The following is a 25,575-nucleotide window of genomic DNA, read 5'->3' on the forward strand; positions in this document are numbered from 1 at the left end:
CGTTTAATATGTCCCCCTCCAGGGGTAGGCTACGGAATAATGCATAAAACAGATTTAATGCTCCATGATGGAGACCACCTGGATTTTCGTTGTAGCCTTTCTCCTTCCCTGGTTGTTGCATCGTGGGTTCGGCATGTCTGCTGCCGAACAGGGCCTCTGACGAACGGAGTCTTGTAGGTAAAAAATAAAAGGAAAAGAAAAAGAAACGACACACTTAAGAGCCCCTGGTGCGGTTGAGCCGCAGTCTGGGCTTATCGTGGTCGAGCCCCTTGCCCCATGCCCATGGTATCTTCAGAGCATAATGGAGTACGCGAAGGGTCTGTCTTAATGTTTTACAGGGGCTGGGGTTGGGGCCGCACTGCTACGCGTGCTCGGGACGTGCCAGGTGGTCGTGTTGTAGGTTATTCCGGGCATGCTTAGCTGTGTCGGGCCGCTTGGCAGCCGGACTCGAGAATTGCCTTAAAAGGCTACTTTGTACTTCTGCCGCGAGAGCCGCTGTATGTTCCTCCGTTCGGAGGGAGCGTTCAATGTTTCCGTTGACCGTGATGACTCCTCTAGGGCCTGGCATCTTGAGCTTGAGGTATGCATAGTGCGGCACCGCGTTGAACTTTGCGAACACAGTACGTCCGAGCAAGGCATGATAGCCGCTGCGGAACGGGACTATGTCGAAGATTAACTCCTCGCTTCGGAAGTTATCCGGGGATCCGAAGACCACTTCCAGTGTAACTGAGCCTGTACAATTGTCTTCTACACCTGGTATGACGCCTTTAAAGGTCGTCTTGGTAGGTTTAATCCTTGAGGGGTCTATGCCCATTTTGCGCACTGTGTCCTGATAAAGCAGGTTTAGGCTGCTGCCGCCGTCCATCAGGACTCTGGTGAGATGAAATCCATCGACGATTGGGTCTAGAACCAATGCGACGAACCCACCATGGCGAATGCTGGTGGGGTGGTCCCTTCGGTCAAAGGTGATCGGGCAAGAGGACCATGGATTGAACTTCGGGGCAACTGGCTCCATTACGTATACATCCTTGAGTGCACGCTTCCGCTCCCTTTTGGGTATGTGCGTGGCATATATCATGTTCACCGTCCGCACCTGTGGGGGGAAACCCTTCTGTCCTCTATTGTTCGGCGGTCGGGTCTCTTCCTCGTTGTCGCTATGTAGCCCCTTGTCGCTGTTTTCGGCAATTAACTTTCCTGCCTGCTTGAACACCCAACAGTCCCTATTGGTGTGGTTAGCTGGCTTTTCAGGGGTGCCATGTATCTGGCACAAGCGGTCGAGAATTCGGTCCAAATTGGATGGACCCTGAGTTGTTCTTTTGAATGGCTTTTTTCGTTGACCGGGTTTAGAGCCTCTGAATCCGGCATTGACTGTCGTATCCTCATTGTTATCGCTGTTAATGCAGCGTTTGTTTTTGTTGCGACGCGACCTGCCACTACGGTCCTTGATATTCGGACTGCCAGAATTTTTGTTGAGGTTGTTGCTACGTGCTAGCCAGCTGTCCTCACCCGCACAGAAGCGGGTCATGAGTGATGTAAGGGCTGCCATGGATTTCGGATTTTCCTGTCCCAGGTGTCGGGAAAGCCACTCGTCGCGGATGTTATGCTTGAAGGCCGCGAGGGCCTCGGCATCCGGACAGTCGACGATTTGGTTTTTCTTGGTTAAGAACCGTGTCCAGAATTGTCTGGCCTATTCGTCTGGCTGCTGAATTATGTGGCTTAGGTCATCTACATCTGGTGGTCGCACGTACGTGCCTTGGAAGTTATCAAGGAATGCGGCTTCCAGGTCCTCCCAACTCCCGATTGACTCTGCTGGCAAGCTGTTAAGCCAGTGCCGGGCTGGTCCTTTAAGTTTGAGTGGGAGATATTTGATGGCGTGGAGATCGTCTCCGCGGGCCATGTGGATGTGGAGGAGATAGTCCTCGATCCAGACCGCGGGGTCTGTTGTGCCATCATAAGATTCAATATTGATGGGTTTAAACCCTTCTGGGATTTGATGATCCATTACCTCATCTGTGAAGCACAGTGGGTGTGCGGCGCCTCTGTACTGGGCGATATCGCGACGGAGCTCAAAAGAGCTTTGTCTGTTGTGTTTGGCCCGGCCGGACTTACTGTGTCCGGGGTGACGGTGATCGTCACGTATCGTGGGCGCCCACGTGATCCATAGATCGATCTTGATTGTCTTGCCTTATCCTCTGATATGTCTCGCAGGTCCGGAGTGTTCCCATGTGGCCTTGTGCTTTTCGAGCGATGCCGGGGTACGGGTCTAGTGAAGGGCCTTGAGGCCTCTCTGTCGCGATCACGGGGTGGTTGATCAGCCGTATTGTCTCCTGGTGAAGCGGGATCATATGCCTCCACCTCTAATCGGGGGAGCAGCTTACGTTTGGGGTAGCTTTTGGAGGGGCGTTCGAGTTCATGCTCTTCGGCCGCGTGGACTTCGGTCCATCTGTCGGCTAGCAGATCTTGATCAGCTCTAAGCTGCTGCTGCTTTTTCTTGAGGCTGTTTGCCGTGGCCATAAGCCTACGTTTGAAACGCTCCTGTTCGACGGGATCCTCAGGCACGACGAATTCGTCGTCGTCGAGGCTTGCCTCGTCTCCGGAGGGAGGCATATAGTCCTCTACCTCTTCTTCGGCCACTCTCTCATGAGGGCTGGCGTCCCCCTCCTCCTGTGCTGGATCTTGCTGGAGTGGGTTGTCTTCGGCGCTATCCGGTGTATTATTGTCTCCGGTGCCGGAATCCTCATTCTTGCTATGGAGGGATTTAGAGCGGCGCCGCTGACGCCGGCACTTGGGTTGTTTCTTGGAGGGGTCATCCTCTGCTATTCCTTCGCCGTTCCCATCCTTTGGGATATCCATCATGTATATGTCGTATGAAGAGGTGGCTTTCTAGTGCCCGGTGGGCGCTGGTTCTTGGTCGTCTCCGGCATCATCGTCCATACCGTCGATGTCCTCAGAGTCGTAATCTAGCATGTCGGTTAGATCGTCGACAATGGCTACCAAGTGGGGGGTGGGTGGGCTCTAAATTTCTTCGTCGTCCGCATCCCAACTGTCCTGGCCGCAGTCCGGCCAGGCCTCTCCTGATAACGAGAGGTACTTTAGCGAACTCAAGATGTCGCCAAAAGGTGAGTGCTGAAAGATGTCCGCCGCTGTGAACTCCATGATCGGCGCCCAATCAGATTCGACTGGAGGGGGCGCGGGAGGTACGGAGTCCGGCAAGGAGTCCGGCACCTCGGAGTCACGAGCTTCATGGGGGACAAGATCAGTGTTCGGCTCTATCGCCGTAGAGGTTGCAGCCCCCGAGGCGGTGTCTAGCCATCCATCGTTGGTCTGCGCGGCCGGCTCCGAGTCGAAGATCGGAGCGGGTTCGAGTGCGGCCTCCACGGTACTGTCCGGCTGCAGAGCTAAATCATGCCCATCGTGACAGTGCGGCACGCTCGGTTGTGGCTCGAATCCATCGAGGATCAAGTCCCCGCGGATGTCAGCCGTGAAGTCCAAACTTCCAAATCTGACCTGACGGCCCCGGGGCGTAACTTTCGATCTGCTCTAGATGGCCAAGCGAATTGGCCCGCAGTGCAAAGCCGCCGAATACGAAGATCTGTCCGGGGAGGAAGGTCTCACCCTGGACTGCGTCGTTGATGATGATCGAAGAAGCCATCGAGCCTATCGGTGACGACACAGAGGAACTCTCAATGAAAGCACCAATGTCGGTGTCAAAACCGGCGGATCTCGGGTAGGGGGTCCCGAACTGTGCGTCTAGGCGGATGGTAACAGGAGACGAGGGACACGATGTTTTTACCCAGGTTCGGGCCCTCTTGATGGAGGTAATACCCTACGTCCTGCTTGATTAATATTGATGATGTGGGTTACAAGAGTAGATCTACCACGAGGTCAAGGAGGCTAAACCCTAGAAGCTAGCCTATGGTATGATTGTTGTTCGTCCTATGGACTAAAGCCATCCGGTTTATATAGACACCGAAGAGGGCTAGGGTTACATAGAGTCGGTTACAATGGTAGGAGATCTACATATCCGTATCGCCAAGCTTGCCTTCCACGCCAAGGAAAGTCCCATCCGGACACGGGACGAAGTCTTCAATCTTGTATCTTCATAGTCTTGGAGTCCGGCCGATGATGGTAGTTCGGCTATCCGGACACCCCCTAGTCCGGGACTCCCTCATCTACCTTCGGGATTAGTTTTAGACCTGAATAATTGTTATTGGTGCCAGCGTTAAGCATGAACATTATATCTGGATCTTGTTTGATGCAAGATGGTTATTCATTTAAATTGGAGAACAATGGTTGTTCTATTTATATGAGTAATATCTTTTATGGTCATGCACCCTTGAAGAGTGGTCTATTTTTATTGAATCTCGATAGTAGTGATACACATATTCATAATGTTGAAGCCAAAAGATGTAGAGTTGATAATGGTAGTGCAACATATTTGTGGCACTGCCGTTTGGGTCATATTGGTGTAAAGCGCATGAAGAAACTCCATACTGGTGGACTTTAGGAATCACTTGATTATTAATCACTTGGTACTTGCGAACCATGCCTCATGGGCAAGATGACTAAAACGCCGTTCTGCGGAACTGTGGAGCGAGCAACAGATTTATTGGAAATCATACATACTAATGTATGTGGACCAATGAACATTGAGGCTTGCGGCGGGTATCGTTATTTTCTCACCTTCACTGATGATTTGAGCAGATATGGGTATATTTACTTAATGAAACATAAGTCTGAAACATTTGAAAAGTTCAAAGAATTTTAGAGTGAAGTGGAAAATCATCATAACAAGAAAATAAAAGTTCTACGATCTGATCGTGGAGGAGAATATTTGAGTTACGAGTTTGGTCTACATTTGAAACAATGCGGAATAGTTTCGCAACTCACGCCACCCGGAACACCACAACGTAATGGTTTGTCCGAACATCGTAATCGTACTTTACTAGAAATGGTGCAATCAATGATGTCTCTTACTGATTTACCGCTATCATTTTGGGGTTATGCTTTAGAGACGACTGCATTCATGTTAAATAGGGCACCATCAAAATCCGTTGAGATGACGCCTTATGAACCGTGGTTTGGCAAGAAATCAAAGTTGTCATTTCTTAATGTTTGGGGCTGCGATGCTTATGTAAAGAAACTTCAACCTCATAAGCTCGAACCCAAATCGGAGAAATGTGTCTTCATAGGATACCCAAAGGAGACTATTGGGTACACCTTCTATCAAAGATCTGAAGGCAAGACTTTTGTTGCTAAATTTGGATCCTTTCTCGAGAAGGAGTTTCTCTCGAAAGAACTGAGTGGGAGGAAAGTAGAACTTTATGAGGTAACTGTACCTGTTCCCTTATTGTAAAGTAGTTCATCACAGAAACCGATTCTTGTGACGCCTACACCAATTAGTAAGGAAGCTAATGATATTGATCATGAAACTTCAGATCAAGTTACTACCGAACCTCGTAGGTCAACTAGAGTAAGATCCGCACCAGAGTGGTACGGTAATCCTTTTCTGGAAGTCATGTTACTTGACCATGGCGAACCTACGAACTATGAGGAAGCAATGATGAGCCTAGATTCTGCAAAATGGCTTGAGGCCATGAAATCTGAGGTGGGTTCCATGTATGAGAACAAAGTATGGACTTTGGTTGACTTGCCCGACACTAGTGTAGAACCGGCCTTTAGTGCCGGTTCATAATGGGCTTTAGTGCCGGTTCGCCAACCGGCACTAAAGAGTGGGGACTAAAGGTCCCCTCTCTTTAGTACCGGTTCGTCACGAACCGACGCTAAAGTGCCACCACGTGGCACGAGCCAGGCCCGTTTGCGTGGAGGACATTAGTACTGGTTGGTAACACCAACCGGTACTAAATATTTGGGTGTTTTTTTACTTTTTCTTTAATTTTGTGTTTTCAATTTAATTTAGTGATTGTTTTACATTATAATGAGTTGTTAAATCATTAGGTGAAAGTACCGCAGATTAGTTTCGACTGGATGCATTATTGGATATCTCTACTAGCTAGCTAGCTAGAGTATATGCCATATCCATATTATACTTGATCAACTATAATATATACGGATATGGCATATACTTGATCACTTAGGTAGGATCCATCCAGCTGAAACTAATCTGCGGTTTCTTTCATTAAATGATATAATTATTAACTAGCTATCTAATCATGTTAGAGTACGTAATAGGCTCATTAGTCTTAGGGTTAATTAGAGATAAGGGTCGTTTTCTTAGGGGTCAAGTAAGCCTTGCTTGGGAGTCAAGCAAACCTCTCTATATAAAGAGAGGAGATGTATCAATCTAACCAAGCAAGAATTAAGAAGGAAATCCCTTCCCTCTTGCCCGGCCGTGGGCAGAAAGGCCCCCGGCCAGCCCTCTCACGCCCTCCTTCTAGCAGCGCCATAACAATTTGGTATCAGCTAGCTTCGGTTCGATCATGTCTTCACTGCCGCCAAGCCCATCTCTTCCGTTGTCGGTCACCATGTCGCCTCCGGTGACCACCACGACCGTCGCCCCGCTCCTGCCCACGCCGGGATCCTCCATCGCGCCCGCCCCCGCCGTCGTCACCTAGGAGGAGGTGTCCGGGGTGCTGCGGAACCTAACCCAGACGGTCCAGGATATCCATATGTTCTTGGCCGGGTCCTACGGGCCGCACCAAGCTGCGCCGCCCATCGCCGCCCCCGTGCTGCCGTGGCAGCCGCCGCACCAGGCGGCCTTCGCCGCGCTCGCCAGGCCGCCGCAGCTGCCATCCATCGCCACCACCGCCCAGCCCTAGCTGCAGCTGCAGACGCCGCTCCTGGCGGCCTCCGCCGCGCCCGGCGCTCTGCCGCAGCAGCCGCTGCCGCTGCCCGGCGCGACACTGCAGCAACCGCTGCAGCTGCAGCAGCCACCGCCGGTCAGCTCCGCAGCCCAGTATGGGATGCCCTACGACGGGAGTGCGACGACCTCGTTCCCATCAGCGCCGCCGCCATCCCAGGGCGTCCACATCCAGCAGATCAAGTCCCCACCGTCGCCGTCACCGCTTCTGTCTTGGATCGCTACCCGCCACGTGTCGGCGGCGGTGAGGCTGCAGGCTGCTGCACGTGGCCTCCTAGCGCGTCGGCGTGTGCGGGAGATGCGTGGTCTGCAGCTGCCGCTCCTTCAAGTTGCCCTTTGCTGCGCAAAGGACCTCAATCTCGTCCGCTGCGTCGGGGATCTTGGGCATGCGGTTTCCCCCACGGACGGCGGGCATGCTGTTTTCCCCGCGGGCAGCGTCCTCAAAGTCTGCGACATCGGCGGGTGGGGAGGCGCACCCTTCCTCATCAGTCTCCATCACAAGCCCTCCACTCTTCCCTGTGATGTGCAGACCAATAGCAGTCCGGCGGGGAAAAGCCAGGGTGTCACCGACAGGAGCGCACCGCGTAGCACCACTGCTTTCCGCCGCCGGCCGCCGCGAGGGCGCCTCTGCTGGTCGCTCTTGTGACCACTTCCAGGTGGCAATACACATGCACTCCTTTGGTCCAGGTGGTGTCCATGGGATCCAGGTGGCTGTACACGTGCACGTCCGACGTGCGGATGGTGTCCACTTTTTGTTAAGGGGTCCAAAATAAAGCGTCCCAGTCCATTTTAGGTTGAGAATAATAAAAGAAGCCGAGATGTAAAAGGCTTGTTTTTAGGTGTTAGGTTTGTGTTGCGTCGAGTCATGGTTATAAGTTGGTTAGGCTGCAGCTCGAGGACAAGCTGCATGTCCAGGTGGGGTGTAGTGTTAGAGTACGTAATAGGCTCATTAGTCTTAGGGTTAATTAGAGATATGGGTCGTTTGCTTAGGGGTCAAGTAAGCCTTGCTTGGGAGTCAAGTAAACCTCTCTATATAAAGAGAGGAGATGTATCAATCTAATCAAGCAAGAATTAAGAAGGAAATCCCTTCCCTCTTGCCCGGCCGTGGGCAGAAAGGCCCCCGGCCGGCCCTCTCACGCCCTCCTTCTAGCAGCGCCATAAAAAATCACCACCAGCACTACTAGCTTAAAGAAGAAACATTCACTTGTGCCGGCTCATATGCCAACCGGTACTAATGTTTCACATATTAGGTCCTTTTTCTACTAGTGCGATGATCGGCAAGCCATTGAGAATAAATGGATCTTCAAGAAGAAGACTGACGCTGATGGTAGTGTTACTGTCTACAAAGCTCAACTTATTGCGAAAGGTTTTCGACAAGTTCAAGAGGTTGACTACGATGAGACTTTCTCACCCGTAGAGATGCTTAAGTCTGTCCGAATCATGTTAGCAATTGCCGCATTTTATGATTATGAAATATGGCAAATGGATGTCAAAATTGCATTCCTGAATGGATTTCTAGAAGAAGAGTTGTATATGATTCAACCAGAAGGTTTTGTCGATCCAAAAGGTGCTAACAAAGTGTGCAAGCTCCAACGATCCATTTATGGACTGGTGCAAGCCTCTCGGAGTTGGAATAAACGCTTTGATAGTATGATTAAAGCATATGGTTTTATACAAACTTTTGGAGAAGCCTGTATTTACAAGAAAGTGAGTGGGAGCTCTGTAGCATTTCTAATATTATATGTAGACGGCATATTGTTGATTCTGGATAGCATAAAAGGATACTTGAATAAAAGTTTTTCAATGAAAGACATCGGTGAAGCTGCTTATATATTGGGCATCAAGATCTATAGAGATAGATCAAGACGCTTAGTTGGACTTTCACAAAGCACATACCTTGATAAAGTTTTGAAAAAGTTCAAAATGGATCAAGCAAAGAAAGGGTTCTTGCCTGTATTACAAGGTGTGAAGTTGAGTCAGACTCAATGCCCGACCACTTTAGAAGATAGAGAGAAAATGAAAGATGTTCCCTATGCTTCAGCCATAGGCTCTATCATGTATGCAATGCTGTGTACCAGACCTGATGTGTGCCTAGCTATTAGCTTAGCATGGAGGTACCAAAGTAATCCAGGAGTGAATCACTGAACAGCGGTCAAGAATATCCTGAAATACTTGAAAAGGACTAAGGATATGTTTCTCGTTTATGGAGGTGACAAAGAGCTAGTCGTAAATGGTTACGTCGATGCAAGCTTTGACACTGACCCGGACGATTATAAATCGCAAACCGGATACGTGTTTATATTGAATGGTGGAGCTGTCAGTTGGTGCAGTTCCAAACAAAGCGTCGTGGCGGGATCTACATGTGAAGCAAAGTACATAGCTGCTTCGGAAGCATCAAATTAAGGAGTCTGGATGAAGGAGTTCATATCCGATCTAGGTGTCATACCTAGTGCATCGGGTCCAATGAAAATCTTTTGTGACAATACTGGTGCAATTGCCTTGGCAAAGGAATCCAGATTTCACAAGAGAACCAATCACGTCAAGAGACGCTTCAATTCCATCCGAGACCAAGTCCAGGTGGGAGACATATAGATTTGCAAGATACATACGGATCTGAATGTTGCAGACCCGTTGACTAAGCCTCTTCCATGAGCAAAACATGATCAGCACCAAGGCTCCATGGGTGTTAGAATCATTACTGTGTAATCTAGATTATTGACTCTAGTGCAAGTGGGAGACTGAAGGAAATATGCCCTAGAGGCAATAATAAAGTTATTATTTATTTCCTCATATCATGATAAATGTTTATTATTCATGCTAGAATTATATTAACCGGAAATATAATACATGTGTGAATACATAGACAAACATAGTGTCATTAGTATACCTCTACTTGACTAGCTCGTTGGTCAAAGATGGTTTAGTTTCCTAGCCATAGACATGAGTTATCATTTGATTAACGGGATCACATCATTAGGAGAATGATGTGATTGACTTGACCCATTCCGTTAGCTTAGCACTTGATCGTTTAGTATGTTGCTATTGCTTTCTTCATGACTTATACATGTTCCTATGACTATGAGATTATACAAGTCCCGTTTACCAGAGGAACATTTTGTGTGCTACCAAACGTCACAACGTAACTAGGTGATTATAAAGGAGCTCTACAGGTGTCTCCGAAGGTACATGTTGAGTTGGCATATTTCGAGATTAGGATTTGTCACTCCGTCAGAGAGGTATCTCTGGGCCCTCTCGGTAATGCACATCACTATAAGCCTTGGAAGCAATGTAGCTAATGATTTAGTTGAGGGATAATGCATTACGTAACGAGTAAAGAGACTTGCCGGTAACGAGATTGAACTAGGTATTGAGATACCGACGATCGAATCTCGGGCAAGTAACATACCGATGACAAAGGGAACAACGTATGTTGTTATGCGGTTTGACCGATAAAGATCTTTGTAGAATATGTAGGAGCCAATATGAGCATCCAGGTTCCGCTATTGGTTATTGACCGGAGACGTGTCTCGGTCATGTCTACATAGTTCTCGAACCCGTAGGGTCCGCACGCTTAAAGTTCGGTGACGATCGGTATTTTGAGTTTTTGTGTTTTGATGTACCGAAGGTAGTTCGGAGTCCCGAATATGATCTCAGACATGAAGAGGGGTCTCGAAATGGTCGAGACGTAAAGATCGATATATTGGATGACTATGTTCGGACACCGGAAGTGTTTCGGGAGGTTTCAGACATACACCGGAGTACCGGGGGGTTACCGGAACCCCCCGGGGGATTTAGTGGGCTTTATGGGCCCTAGTGGAGAAGAGGAGGGGTGGCCAGGGCAGGCCGCGCGTCTCCTCCCCCTCTAGTCCGAATTGGACAAGGGGGGGGGGTGCCCCCATTTCCTTTCTCTCCTCTCTCCCTTCCTTTCCCCCTCCTACTCCAACTAGGAAAAGAGGGAGTCCTACTCCAGGTAGGAGTAGGAATCCTCCCTGGCGCGCCCTCCTCCTGGCCGGCCGCCCCCTCCCCCTTGATCCTTTATATACGGGGGCAGCGGGGGCACCTCTAGATACAACAATTAATCTCTTAGCCGTGTGCGGTGCCCCCCTTCACCATATTCCACCTCGGTAATATCATAGCGGTGCTTAGGCGAAGCCCTGCGTCGGTAGCATCATCAACACCGTCATCACGCCGTCGTGCTGATGAAACTCTCCCGCAAAGCTCAGCTGGATCGGAGTTCGTGGGACGTCATCGAGCTGAACGTGTGCTGAACTCGGAGGTGCCGCACGTTCGGTATTTGATCGGTCGGATCGTGAAGACGCACAACTACATCAACCGCGTTGTGCTAACGCTTCCGCTTTCGGTCTACGAAGGTACGTGGACAACACTCTCCCCTCTTGTTGCTATGCATCATCATGATCTTGCGTGTGCGTAGGAAAATTTTGAAATTACTACGTTGCCCAACACCTGGTGCTCGCATTTATTCCTGGATTTATTTCAGAATTTCCGGCGATGCGCATTCAGTAGGAGGAGACGTTCCCGTCGACGACGAGGCGCCTACGATGACTTCGTAAATCTCGAGATGATATGCCGGCTCAGCCTTTCGGAGATGCTCATAGGGATAGGGTGTGCGTGTGTGCGTTCATCGGGGTGAGTGTATGCGCGTGTACATGAGCGTTTGTGTTTGTACTGATGTTAAAAGAAAAGTCCCTCCCATCATATACGTATAGGGGTTCGGGAGGTATTTTCTTTTGTCGGTAACCAAATTAATATGAAAAAAAAATCAAAATTGATATAATTAAAAAAATATTTCCGAATATACCTATATTTCTTCAACTAGCGAGCGGTTTTCTGCGGGTCAAAGCCACCTTCGGCCAGGGGTTAGTCTCCGGGTCGGTCCGGAAGAGTCGAGAAACTCGAGATACCTTGCCGGCTGCTGCAGCCTGCCCCCGTCGTCTTTGTTCCGTGCGCCGAAACAGGGTCGACCCAAGAGCGAGAGGGGGACAAGGAAGAAATCTCGGGAGAGGGGGAGAGCGAGAGAGAAACGCATCGCGATGTCGGCGGAGACGGAGAAGAGCGCCGCCGCGCCCGCGCCCGCGCCCATGCGGTGCCAGCGAATAGGCTGCGACGCCATGTTCACCGACGACGACAACCCCGACGGCTCCTGCCACTACCACCCCTCCGTAAGCTCACTCCCCCTCCCCCCACTCGAAAAAATCGCATCGTTTCGCTCCCTCGACCCCCTGTAGATCATGGAGGTGCATGTCTTCCTTGTAGCCCCTAAGCTCGCTTCTCGGATCTCGCTTTGGTTAGACTCATATGCTAAGGATCTGGGTGTAGTTTGGGAGTCGAGGGTTTAGATCCTCTACGACCACGGAAAGCGCGAATTGGGATAGCTGCTCTGTCGTAGAAAGTGTAATCTACCCAAATCTTGGAGACAGTCAACTAAGCATGCACTCTTATTATGTTGTTGGCATCAACATTGATTCAATCGATATGGCGGTAAATTGGCAGCATGTTCCCGCTAATCGCATTATTCAGTCAGTGAGAAGCGGTGGTTGATTGCATTGACGAAATAGGCTACAAATAAATGCAGGCGCACTTTTGGGGAACATTGTTTTGTGGGTTGTAGACAGACCTGGAAGTTCCCTGTTGATGAGGCCTTGTGCGCAATATGTGTGACGACCATGTTATATTATGTTTGTTTAGAGTTCGGTCACGTGCTCATTTATTTTAGCCTTTTAGGACATAAAAACTTGGCACCCTAAACAAAACAAAAATGGAAAGGGGTGAAGGGACCTTTGCTTGGTTTGATGTTATGATTGAAGTGTGATCTTGCATTTATGCTCTACAAAGCAATTTGCTAGGAAAGAGTGAATTCCAGAAAGCTATAAGTTTAATATACGATCTGTCACTAAGCTACAGTTTGAAGATCAAATATACAACTACAGATTCGAGCAAACATCATGTAGTTTTGTGGTGTAATTGCCAAATTGGTCTCTAAATCTGCAGTTCTTTGAAGTTGGTCAAATCTTTAGCTTTATTTTACAATTGGTCCATAAATCTGTGTGTGAAGTTTCTTTAAATACGTAATTTTGTGATGGATAAGTCTGTGTACTAGGGTCCTTGTGGGGCTGCAGCACATGGTCCTTGTGGCAGTTAGGAGGATAAAGTCCTGGACCATCAAGGACTGGCTGTTAGGATAGAGTTCTGTTCTTGACCATCAAGGACTGTCAGTTAGCATCTTAGACTAGCATCTTAGACTAGCATCTTAGACTGGCATCTTAGCAGCATCTTAGCATATGCCTTGGCTGGCTAGCAGCCTATAAATATGTATCCCCAACCCCTCAGGTTGGCATGGCATTGTGTGAGAAATAAACCAACGAAAATTGTCCCAACTCTCCTAGTGTCATCCACAACTATCAATGCTCAGGCTGAAAGGTCTAACAAAAATTGTCCCAACTCTCCTAGTGTCATCCACAACTATCAATGCTCAGGCTGAAAGGTCTAACAAGTGGTATCAGAGCCAGGTTAACCTGCACCCTGAGCATTTCCTGTGAGCAGCCCAAGTCGGTAGCAGCAGCTGCTCCGTCTGCCTCTGGTTACCTTCCTCCCTCCGGACTGTCGAGCAGCAGCTCGTCTTCATCAGCCTCCTCTTCACGCAACAGCCCCCCTGCAGCGAGCCATGTCTGCAGGTCGTTCTCAGCACACGGCTACCTCGAGCATGCGGCGCCGGCAAGAGGCCGAGCGCGCCGTGGCAGAGGAGCGTGAGCGAGCGGCTGTAGCAGCGGCTGCTGCGGCGGCAAGAGTGTCGAGGCTGGCTGCAGCGGAGCTGGCAGCAGCCAGAGCGGAGGTAGAAGCAGCCAGGGCGGAGGTAGAAGCAGCAGCAGCAGCAGAAGCAGCCCGTGAGGCTACGGCGGATGCCAAGGCACTCCGCGGCAGCCCCGGCAGCTCCAGCAGCTCCGCGCCTGCGGACGACGGCGCCGACGCAGATCGCGCCAAAGTGGCGCAGGAGCGGACGGCGCAGTGGGCAGCCGAGCACGCCCGCGCTCCAGGTGGAGGCGCGCACCGCGACGGCGGCTGCAACGACCAGGACCGCGGCCTCTACGAGGTCCGGACTGTGGTTAGGGATGTTGGTTCCAGTGTTGGGTGGCCTACCCTCACTAAAACCAACTACGTCGAGTGGGCCGGGATCATGAAGGTCAGGCTCCAGGTGCGGCGCATGTGGGAGGCAGTCCAGGACAGCAACGTCGACCACCTAGAGGATCGACGGGCGCTGGACGCCCTCATCGCCGCAGTCCCGCCCGAGATGCAGTTCTCGCTTTCCAACAAGCGGACTGCCAAGGAGGCTTGGGACGCCATCGCCGCAGCACGCATCGGCAGCGACCGTGCTCGCAAGTCCACCCTGCAGGCACTTCGTAAGGAGTGGGAGAACCTGGGCTTCAAGCCAGGTGAGGACGTTGATGACTTTGCTCTCCGTCTCAACACTCTGCTGCAGAAGATGGTGAAGTTTGGCGATGCCACCTACACCGAGGAGAGAGCTGTCGAGAAGCTTTTTCGGTGCATTCCCGAGAAGTACAAGCAGATGGCTCGCTCGATCGAGTCGTTGCTGGACCTCTCCACGATGATGATCGAGGAGGCGATAGGTCGACTCAAGGTCGTCGACACCGACGAGCCACAGCCCCCCTCGGGGCCCGTCACCACCGGCGGGAAGCTGCTCCTAACTCGGGAGCAGTGGGATCCCAGCCTTGGTGACAAGAAGAAGGGGGAGCCTTCCTCCTCGACGGGCGGCCGCAAGCGTGGCAAGCAGCGTAAGGCGCGAAGAGGCCCCCCGGGCAGGGCACAAGGACGTGCCGAAGGTGACGCCCGCGGAGGCGCCAAGGACGGCGCCGCTGGCAAGCCCAGGCCGGCACAAGACAACAGTTGCCACAACTGTGGCCGGTTTGGCCATTGGGCCAATGAGTGTCGGCAACCACGACAAGGCCAGGCTCACGTCGCACAGGCGAAGGAGGAGGAGACGGCTCTGTTCATGGCGCATGCAAGCATTGAGCTACCCTCGGCGACTCCAGTCGCAAAGGCTTTCATCCACCTCGATGAGCCAAAAGCACATGCTCTTCTCGGCGATGGCTCCGGTAAGGACAAGGCTACGGGGTGGTGCCTCGACACCGGCGCCACCCACCACATGACCGGTCGAAGGGAATTCTTCGCCGAGCTCGACTCCGATGCGCGAGGCTCCGTCAAGTTCGGGGATGCCTCCGCTGTGGAGATAAAGGGCGTCGGCTCCGTCATCTTCACCACCAAGATGGGAGAGCACCGGCTGCTCACCGGTGTCTACTACATCCTCGCGCTAAGGAATTCCATCATCAGCTTGGGACAGCTGGATGAGAACGGCTCACGCGTGCTGATTGAGCATGGGGTCCTACGCATCTGGGATCGCCAGCGTCGCCTTCTCGCCAAGGTGCCCAGAGGTGAAAATCGACTCTACGTCCTTGATGTGCAGGTGGCACAACCGGTCTGTCTCGCTGTCCGTCGAGACGACGAGGCGTGGCAGTGGCATGAGCGCTTTGGGCACCTTCACTTTGAGGCCCTGAAGCGTCTAAGTGCCAAGGAGATGGTGCGAGGCCTGCCATGCCTCGACCATGTGGAGCAGTTCTGCGACATCTGCGTACTGACAAAGCAGAGACGACTCCCCTTTCCCCAACAGGCGAGTTTTCGGGCTAAGGAGAAGCTGGAGCTCGTGCACGGAGACCTGTGCGGCCCGGTGACGCCAGCCACACCAGGAGGTCGACGCTACTTCCTGCTGCTCGTCGACGATCTCTCCCGCTACATGTGGGTGATGATCCTCGGCAGTAAGGGAGAAGCGGTGGACGCCATCAGGCGCGCGCAGGTTGGTGTGGAGGCGGAGAGCGGCCGCAAATTGCGCGTGTTGCGCACTGACAACGGCGGTGAGTTCACGGCGGCTGAATTCGCGTCGTACTGCGCCGATGAGGGCATCCAGCGCCACTACTCCGCGCCGTACAGCCCGCAGCAAAACGGCGTCGTCGAGCGGCGCAACCAGACGGTTGTGGGGATGGCTCGGGCTCTCCTCAAGCAGAGAGGGATGCCGGCTGTCTTCTGGGGAGAGGCGGTGCTAACGGCCGTCTACATCCTCAACCGCTCTCCTACTAAGGCACTCGACGGCAGAACTCCGTACGAGGCCTGGCATGGGCGGAAGCCGGCGGTCTCTCATTTGCGGGTCTTTGGCTGCCTTGCGTTCGCCAAGGAGCTCGGCCACATCGGCAAGCTCGACGACAGGAGCACTCCGGGAGTCTTCATCGGCTACGCGGAGGGCTCAAAGGCCTACCGCATCCTCGACCCAAAGACACAACGTGTGCGCACAACGCGAGACGTTGTGTTCAACGAAGGGCGAGGGTGGCAATGGGACAAGGCGGTGGACGACGGCTCGACGCCGACGTATGACGACTTCATTGTCGAGTACGCTCACTTCAAGGAAGCTGGGGGAGCAAGCAGCTCCTCTTCACCGGGCACGTCTACCCCGGCCCCCAAAACTACATCGACTCCGGCGCCTGCTACACCGACGACACCACAACCAGCGACGCCGCATACTCCAGCCCCGGCGGTCGCCACTCCGGGCTCGTCTTCATCAGCACCAGCTCACGCAGAGCACAACCCGATGAAGTTCGCTTCCCCGCTCACTCACGACGAGGAGCGGGTCGACGCATGGTATGGAGGCGAACCGCTGCGGTACCGTACGATGGATAATGTGCTCGGCGACCAGCCGGTGCCAGGACTGGTGCCACGTGACCTGGAGGCGCAGCTACAACTCGTGTGTGAAGACGGCGAACCACGGTCCTTTGCAGAGGCCGAGAGAGACGCGGCATGGTGCGCCGCGATGAAGTTGGAGATGGATGCGGTCGAGCAAAACCGCACCTGGGAGCTTGCTGATCTCCCTCGAGGTCACCGCGCAATCACCCTTAAGTGGGTGTTCAAGCTGAAGAGGGATGGAGCCGGCGCCATCATCAAGCACAAGGCTCGTTTGGTGGCCCGAGGCTTCTTGCAGCAGGAAGGAGTCGACTTCGACGACGCTTTCGCTCCCGTGGCACGGATGGAGTCCGTGCGACTTCTCCTTGCGCTGGCTGCCCAGGAGGGCTGGCGTGTCCACCACATGGACGTTAAGTCGGCATTCCTCAATGGCGACTTGAAGGAGGAAGTCTACGTGCATCAGCCACCGGGGTTTACGATTCCCGGCCAGGAGGGCAAGGTGCTCCGCCTGCGCAAGGCTCTCTATGGCCTGCGGCAGGCACCCAGGGCGTGGAACGCCAAGCTGGACTCCACGCTGAAGAAGATGGGTTTCGAGCAGAGCCCGCATGAGGCTGCCGTCTACCGACGGGGGAGTGGAGGAAATGCCCTGCTGGTGGGCGTCTACGTTGACGACCTGGTGATCACCGGCACCAAAGATGCAGAGGTGGCGGCGTTCAAGGAAGACATGAAGGCCACGTTCCAGATGAGCGACCTGGGGCTCCTCTCCTTCTATCTAGGGATTGAGGTGCACCAGGACCACTCCGGGATCGCGCTTCGACAGTCCGCCTACGCCAAGCGCATCGTTGAGCTAGCTGGGCTCACCGACTGCCATCCAGCTCTCACTCCGATGGAGGAGAGGCTGAAACTAAGTCGCGACAGCACGACGGAGGAAGTGGATGCTACGCAGTACCGACGCCTTGTGGGGAGCCTTCGCTACCTCACTCACACACGGCCGGACTTGGCATTCTCCGTCGGCTATGTCAGTCGGTTCATGGAGCGACCAACGTCGGAACACCAGCAGGCAGTGAAGAGGATCGTCCGCTACATAGCAGGGACCCTCGACCACGGCCTCCATTACCCTAGGTGCCCTGGGGCGGCACACTTCGTCGGGTACAGCGACAGCGACCACGCCGGCGACATCGACACCAGCAAGAGCACGAGCGGGATCCTCCTCTTCCTCGGCAAGTGTCTCGTGAGCTGGCAATCAGTCAAGCAGCAGGTGGTGGCCCTGTCCAGCTGTGAGGCTGAGTACATAGCGGCCTCCACCGCCTGTACTCAGGCGCTCTGGCTTGCTCGACTGCTTGGTGATCTTCTTGTTCAAGACACCAGAACGGTGCAGCTCCTGGTGGACAGCAAGTCCGCCCTGGCCCTGGCAAAGAACCCCGTGTTCCACGAACGGAGCAAGCACATCCGACTGAGGTATCACTTCATCCGCAGCTGTGTGGAAGAAGGGAGCATCGAGGCGAGCTACATCAACACCAAGGATCAGCTCGCAGACCTGCTCACCAAGCCCCTTGGGAGGGTCAAGTTCCTCGAACTTTGCTCCAGGATTGGGATGATTCAACTCTCCCACAAGACGACGTACAAGACTTAGGGGGAGAATGATGGATAAGTCTGTGTACTAGGGTCCTTGTGGGGCTGCAGCACATGGTCCTTGTGGCAGTTAGGAGGATAAAGTCCTGGACCATCAAGGACTGGCTGTTAGGATAGAGTTCTGTTCTTGACCATCAAGGACTGTCAGTTAGCATCTTAGACTAGCATCTTAGACTAGCATCTTAGACTGGCATCTTAGCAGCATCTTAGCATATGCCTTGGCTGGCTAGCAGCCTATAAATATGTATCCCCAACCCCTCAGGTTGGCATGGCATTGTGTGAGAAATAAACCAACGAAAATTGTCCCAACTCTCCTAGTGTCATCCACAACTATCAATGCTCAGGCTGAAAGGTCTAACAAAAATTGTCCCAACTCTCCTAGTGTCATCCACAACTATCAATGCTCAGGCTGAAAGGTCTAACATTTTGAACATGTAGTTTTGCTAAATTTACTGCAGGAAAATAGCAATTTTAAACACTTGTTTCACCGTTACTCTAGTTATTCTGCAATGTTTGATACCAATGCATTAAGTAACTGGCGCCAAAGGAATCTTTAAGTAATTCTCCTTTTGAAGTTGGTCAAATCTTTAGTTGTATTATACAATGGATCCATACATCTGCGTGTGAAGTTTATTTAAATTCGTAATTTCGTGATAGTTTCTACACTGAACATGTAGTTGTACGAAATTTACTCCAGGAAAAATAGCTATTTAAACACCTATTTCACTGATGCAGATGCTTGATACCAACACAAGAAGTAACTGGCACCAAGGAATCTTCATATAATTCTGTTTTTGTCTTTTGAAAAAATACGAGAACTGCTCAACAATAAGCACTACTCTGTAGGCAATCCCAAGTTCGATTGTGATATTCACCAGTTGAACTACTGTAATTGATCTTAAACATTTTCAAAAGTACACTAATAAGACGCGTTCAGGATATCAGTTATAGATATGAGATTGAATAGTTAAATATTGGAAAAATAAGTTATGAATCAATTAGCTTTTCTTTTGTTTTCGTGAAGTGTTTCACTGTTTCAGAAAATTACAAATTTACAGCATCCATTTCCATATTTTTAGCTATTAACAGCTCTCCCCCTTTTTTGTTTTGTTGCAGGGAGTAAGTTCGTTTGCTGCCCTTGTGGGATTATTTCTGTTTTTGATAAAACCATAGGTTCTCTAATATATTATTTTCAGCCTATGTTTCATGATGGCATGAAAGAGTGGAGCTGTTGCAAGCAAAGAAGCCATGATTTTAGCTTATTTTTAGCTATTCCTGGGTAAGGATCCTCTCTCCTCCCATGACAGCCAGTGGCAGAATAGTTACGTATGTCTTGTTATGGTGTCATAGATACAAATTATGTTTGCAAATAATCTAAATTATTAGCGAGTCCAGCTCTCCATGCATTGCAATTAGAAAGTTAGATTTGCACCATCTATGGCTGATTTGTGATGGAACAGATGGGTGTTTGAGATTTCTTTGGTCACCGACTAGGAATTAGCACTATGATCAACCATTCTCATTTCCTTCTTCATTTGTTGCCTAGGACTTAGACTTGTCTAATTTATAGCTTGATTGAACGTAGGGGGTCACTTGTCAACATACCTTTTTAAATCCACGTTATTTGTTTCTGTAAGGTGCTACTACTGTCTGATAAGGAGAACCCTGTATGCACTTATTTGGATTCACTCGAAGTCTAGTGCAGTTTCCTTCTTAATGTCATGTTATAATAGGTCTTTGCTAAGTACTGTAATTTAACTTGTTTGGCCCAGTCAATATCATTGCGCTACATCGCTACATGGCCGAATAAACATATACTTGCAGTTCAGAGTTTAGACTGAACAGGTTCTCAGTTATCTTATTGGTTCATTTTACTGATTAAGCGCAGCATAATGTACAGAAGATATTTGTATGTTAGTGCTTTGGCTACTTCACCACCCTCTATTAAATCACCTTGAATTGCCTAAAGAAAGTTATTTCACTTTTCAGGGAGCTCCAGTGATATGGCTCCAATTTGCTGGCAAATAAACCTGAAAACGATGCCTTATGTCTCGGTTCTTACAGTACTATTTTTATAACGTAATCAATGTTCCAGCTTTAACCATTGCCTTCTCTCATTCTAGACCAGACCGTCCTTGCTTTAAATACCAACACCCATGACCTGTTATATTTAGGGAAACTAGACATAACTGACCGCATTCTCTACCGTGGTGTAGATGTGCCACAGGGAAGCATACAACTGAGAAACCAGTCACAAAAGCTGTTTCTCTTAACTCAAAGGCAACCCCACCAAAGTTAGCTCCAGTCCAGTCTTCTAAGCAGGGTGTGGAAACCGAGGCCTGCTCCAGGTGCCGTCAGGGTTTCTTTTGCTCCGACCATGGTGAGTTTGTGTCTTTGAACTCTTCACTTCAATGTGACTATGCATAACGTCAAAAAATTGGTTGATTTTTTTTCTTTTGTTGAAAAATTTAGTTTATGAACCATTCATCAATGTATTTTTAGGATCACAGCCCAAGGCACAAAAACCAGTTGCTGTAAATGGTACAAATACGGAACCTGTCGAGAAATGCTCGGTTCCACAGCCCAAGAAAAAGGTTGTTAATATAAACGAGCCTAGGGTTTGTAAGAATAAAGGATGTGGTAAAACCTACAAGGAGAAGGATAACCATGATGCTGCATGCGAATACCATCCAGGCCCTGCGGTTTTCCATGACAGGAATAGAGGGGCATGTATTTTCTCTCGTTAAATTCGTGTTCATGTATATTCACCCTGATTCTTACCTCATGTGTTTTTCTCTTGCAGTGGAAGTGTTGCGATGTCCATGTCAAGGAGTTTGACGAATTTATGGAGATACCTCCATGCACAAAGGGGTGGCACAATGCTGATGCCGTGTGAGTTCACACCATGACTCTTGCATTAAGAGTTATATTTGTTGTATTATCTCCTGGTGCATAAGGTTGGCATCTTGCCGCAATTTCTGGAGAAGTATGCTTGGAAGTGTGACCTGATATTCAAGAATAGGCTGCTTGGATGAGTAATTACCTCGAAATCTCATGTCATGTTTCATGTAATCTGGAATCGGAACTTGAAACCATATGTGCACACTCAATTTAGTAATTTAACTATGCCCTTTTGAAGTTAAATGTGCTGCTGCTTGAGTGAACTTAAATGTTTCATACGTACTAAGTATAATCTGGAATTGGTACTTGAAACCATATGTGGACGCTCAATCTAGTAACTGAACTATGCAATTTCGGAGTTAAATGTGCTGCTGCTCGAAGCAGTTGTGCTGTATATTTGTTGCTTCTTGATTTTGGGTGGCGGCGGAGCTTGCACCATGCTAGTTCCCAGTCTGTTGTATTGCTCGTCCGCATTTGGAAGCGGAATTTAAGAACGAGAAGAAGATTTGGGTATTCATTGGTATTCAAAGCACTCAATCAGCGGAAGAGAATGGGATAACGTACACGGTACGTATTATGGAACAAATACTCTCACATTATTGGTCGTTGTTCACACATGCATAACGTGACCTCACTGAGTTGGCCGAGAGAAAACAACAAAGTACGGCTGCGTTCATTCAGGGGATGCCAATGATTGGGATGAAAGGGATGACGTAGATGAGAGGGATGCCCAGGCCGTAGGGCGGGCTGGCGCGTCCAAGGAGCGGCGGCAGGCTGGGCGAGGGCAACCGTGGAGCAAGCCTCGGGGGTGACGTCTGGCCGCCGCCGCCACCGGCGGACATCGTCGCGACGACTCCTCCACACCTTGTGAAGACGGCGAGGCGGGATCCCAGCATGTACGAGCCAGGCCGCCCGGCAACGACGACACGCGCGACCGTGAGCCTCCGCGGCGCGCAGAGCTGCTCCGCGCCGCCGAGGACCCTCGCGGCGCACCGCGAGGCCGGGACCGACTCCGGCACGGCCACGCTGAAGTTGCCGCCGCCGTCCGTCCGTGCCGCAACGCGCGGGCCCGCGCCGCCGCCGTCGACGCCGATGCATTCCACCGCCACGACCACACCTGGTACATGTACATTTGTGCAAAGTGTCACCGCGATCAGACGATGCATGTCACGCGCGCGCGCATTTTGTGACGGAAATCACATATCTGACCTCAGGCAGAAATCAAATCACAAACTGACCTGGTCACGAAAAAATTTCACTCTGCTAACCCTTTGGTGTGGCGCCCGACAGTCGGACGCCGCACCCTACTGTGCAGCGCCCTTCCCTTAGGCGTCGCACATCCTGCCAGCGTGGCAGCCCTGGTCCAGTTGCGGCCCCACACGCACCTGTGCAGCGCCTAAGAGCTATGCGTCACACACCTGTAATGTGCAGCGCCTAGCTCTTGGGCGCTGCACAGTCTGTGTTCCACTTGGGCTGGCCCCACCCTCTCTCCCCTCCCACCCCCACCCCACACACCCCACCCGACCCAAACCCTTAGACTTGCGGCCCTCCTCTCTTCCCCTCTCCCCCCTCTCAAATCCTTCTCAAATCTTGCAAATCCGGAGTATTTGACCGTGGATTTCGAAGCCAACCCCTCCCTTAAGGTAATCTCCTTCGATCCCCTCGTTTTCATCCATAGGAATTGTCACATTTGCTCAAATCTTACTAGTTTGGGGAAACCCTAGATTTTGATAGGATTTGGAAATTTGTGTTGAATGATGTTATATTTCTTTGCTAATTTGGGTTGTTTAGGCTTCCATAGTATGCTAGGGTTAGGGTTATGTGTGTTTGATGTTGGTGTTAGGGTTATGTTGATGTTAGGGTTGTGGTTATTGTTATGTGGGGGTTAGGGTTATTAATTCATATATATGTTAGGGCATATGTGTGCAAATATTTTTCTTAAGTATTTACTTGATATATGTGTGTTTTTGATTATTGTAGGGATGGGGAGAACATGTGTTTATGTTCATCATGTGGATAAAGAGGCCTTTTTGAAAGGCAATGTTGAGACGGACCCGGATGAGCTTGACATGGTGTTTGAGAGTAGTCCTAGCTATGCGGAGCTTTTGAAACAAGTGAGGAAAGATTTGAATTGGATGGACCCAAGTGACGTTGTTGAGTTCGAGGGAAGGCATAATATTGGTTTAGGAATGCACATCCATTGGAAGACAATGCGTGTGAACTCCGAGCAACGTTGGGTTGCATACAAGGAGACGGTTGCCGAATCTCTAGACAAGGCTCTTGAGTTATTTGCCTCCAAGAAGGTTGAGTCTACTTTGAATTTAGACTTGAACCGGAACCCCTCCCCGTTGGTTGCTAGCACTCCCCCACCCATGAACCAAGATCAAATGAGTGAACCTCAATTCACGCAAGAAGATTGGCCAACATTGAGCCCGACTCCAAACAACCAAAATGAAGGTTTTGAAGAGGAGAATGATGAGTACGAGGAGGATGACAACGAAGTTGACCTTCATGACAACAATGTGGGTGATCTCGACCAATATCATGTGCAAGAGACAATGGACCAATCCATCCCTTTTTCCCGTGCATATGCATCGGACTCGGATGACGATGGTCCTGATGAAGAAGTTGATGAGGAGGGGTTCACACCGAAGGAGGCCGAATCATTTAAGAAGGTATTCGGGCGGGATCACAAGACACCATTGTTCAAGGATCTTAGTCTCGCGGATGAAGCCGTTGTGGATGGTGGAAAATGCATATCTCTTGGAGCTAGGCCAAGTTCTCACCGTGATTTGGAAGACGGCAAGATCGGGATATATCCCGGTTGTGAGTTTCAATCCTTCTTGGAATTGAAGATGTGGCTCGACAACTACTCGGTTACACATTATCATCCACATAAAGTGGCCAACTCGGACGTGAATGTGCGTTACACAGTCAAATGTGAAGTGCCAACATGTCCATGGATTGTGCGTGTAAGGCCATGGAAAGGAGGTCCCACTTGGCGCATAGTGAGTTGTCTACCAACTCACATGTGCCGGCACAAGAATGCGGATGGCAAGCTTGTGTACCAACAACACAGACAACTCACGTCCGAGTTCATTGCTTACAGGCTGTCCAACCAAATATCCACACTTCCAACAATGAGCATCAAGAGTGTCATTGACCTTGTGAAAGCCATTTTTCATTACAAGGTGAAGTACGGCAAGGCATGGAAGGCAAAGCAAGCCGCATTCAAGATGTTGTATGGCAATCGGGAGGAAGCATACAACCGACTCCCTAGGTTGTTGTTAGCTATGGCCGCCACAAACTCAGGCATGGTTCACGTGGTTGAGCCTCATGGGCACCAAACATTGATTCATAACGGGAGGACCGTCCGAGTATTTGGCCGTGCATTTTGGGCCTTTGAGCAATGCGTGAGGGCTTTTGAGCATTGTCGGCCCGTCATCGCCATTGATGGCACGTTCTTGACCGGACAATACAAGGGCACTTTATTGGTTGCAATAGCAAGTGATGCCAATAACCGGGTGTTGCCTTTGGCTTTCGCTTTGGTTGAGGTGGAGAACAATTATAACTGGGAGTGGTTCTTGCGTCAACTGAGAACAAGGGTATTACCTGCTGAAAGGGAAATTTGTGTCATATCGGATCGCCATCCTGGAATTCTAAATGCGGTGGTGGTTGACATTCCCGGACATACAAAGTTGCATCATCGATGGTGCATGAGGCACTTTTGTGCAAACTTCTATAGGGCATGTGGTATTAAGGAGTTGGCCGATGATCTTCAGGATTGTTGTCTCGCTTTCACCAACAAGTGGTTTTCCACATTGTTCAATGCATTGCTCAGACACAAGAAACTTGACCCCGGCGGTCAGGAGTTTCTGAATAAGAACATTGCCGAAAGGAATATGTGGGCACGTGCTTTCGATGAAGATGGCCGGAGGTACGGTCAAATGACAAGCAATATGGCAGAATGCTTCAATAAGGTGCTCAAGGGTGTACGTGCATTACCCATGACGGCAATAGTTCAATACACATTTGACAAGTTGAATGAATACTTTTTAAAGCACTCAATGGAGACTGATAAGCAGATTGCTGGTGAGAACAAGGATAAGCACAAGTACAATTTCCCACCAAAGGTTGAAGAATGGTTGGAATTTCAATCACGAAAGGCAGACTCCGAAGAAGCTGTACTATATGACGACAACGAGTGGAAGTATGAGGTGAAAGAGCCCGGAGGAACCACAAACGATGGCCGCCAACACGGAGGCCGGGCTTTCAAGGTCTCCCTAACACGGTGTGATTGCAGCTGCATGAGGCCGTCTTTGCTTCATCTCCCATGCTCGCACTTGTTAAATGCATCCCGGGTTAGGAATGTGGACGTCAATCACCCTCTTACCGTGAGGGAGTCCGAGTTCTCAATCATGACGGTAAAGAATACATGGACTCCACGGTTCCAGCCATACTTG

General features: G+C 50.5%; 1 protein-coding gene across 3 annotated transcripts; it reads left to right on the forward strand.

Annotated features, from left to right (window-relative positions):
* The first annotated feature begins 11,705 nt into the window (after positions 1-11,705).
* On the forward strand, positions 11,706-21,375 carry LOC119365302 (cysteine and histidine-rich domain-containing protein RAR1-like). Of its 3 annotated transcripts, none has more exons than XM_037630921.1 (6): positions 11,706-12,000; positions 19,328-19,330; positions 19,408-19,490; positions 20,428-20,591; positions 20,714-20,805; positions 21,015-21,375. In XM_037630921.1, exons 1-6 carry the CDS (start codon positions 11,872-11,874, stop codon positions 21,105-21,107), a joined length of 564 nt encoding a protein of 187 aa, XP_037486818.1. In that variant the 5' UTR covers positions 11,706-11,871; the 3' UTR covers positions 21,108-21,375. The 3 variants fall into 3 exon arrangements, with proteins under 3 accessions (XP_037486818.1, XP_037486817.1, XP_037486816.1); XM_037630919.1 differs by having other exon boundaries at positions 11,709-12,000; positions 20,714-20,937; XM_037630920.1 differs by lacking the exon at positions 19,328-19,330 and having other exon boundaries at positions 11,707-12,000; positions 20,714-20,937.
* The last annotated feature ends 4,200 nt before the right edge of the window (positions 21,376-25,575 follow it).

This window comes from Triticum dicoccoides, chromosome 2B (genome assembly GCF_002162155.2).
Source record: "Triticum dicoccoides isolate Atlit2015 ecotype Zavitan chromosome 2B, WEW_v2.0, whole genome shotgun sequence".
Taxonomy (NCBI): Eukaryota; Viridiplantae; Streptophyta; class Magnoliopsida; order Poales; family Poaceae; genus Triticum; species Triticum dicoccoides.

Coding starts and splice junctions, on each gene's coding strand:
- LOC119365302 (XM_037630919.1), top strand. CDS start 11,872: ATGTCGGCGGAGACGGAGAAGAGCGCCGCCGCGCCCGCGCCCGCGCCC. Junction 20,592..20,713: donor TTTCTTTTGCTCCGACCATG/GTGAGTTTGTGT, acceptor ATGTATTTTTAG/GATCACAGCCCAAGGCACAA. Junction 20,938..21,014: donor TCCATGACAGGAATAGAGGG/GCATGTATTTTC, acceptor TTTCTCTTGCAG/TGGAAGTGTTGCGATGTCCA.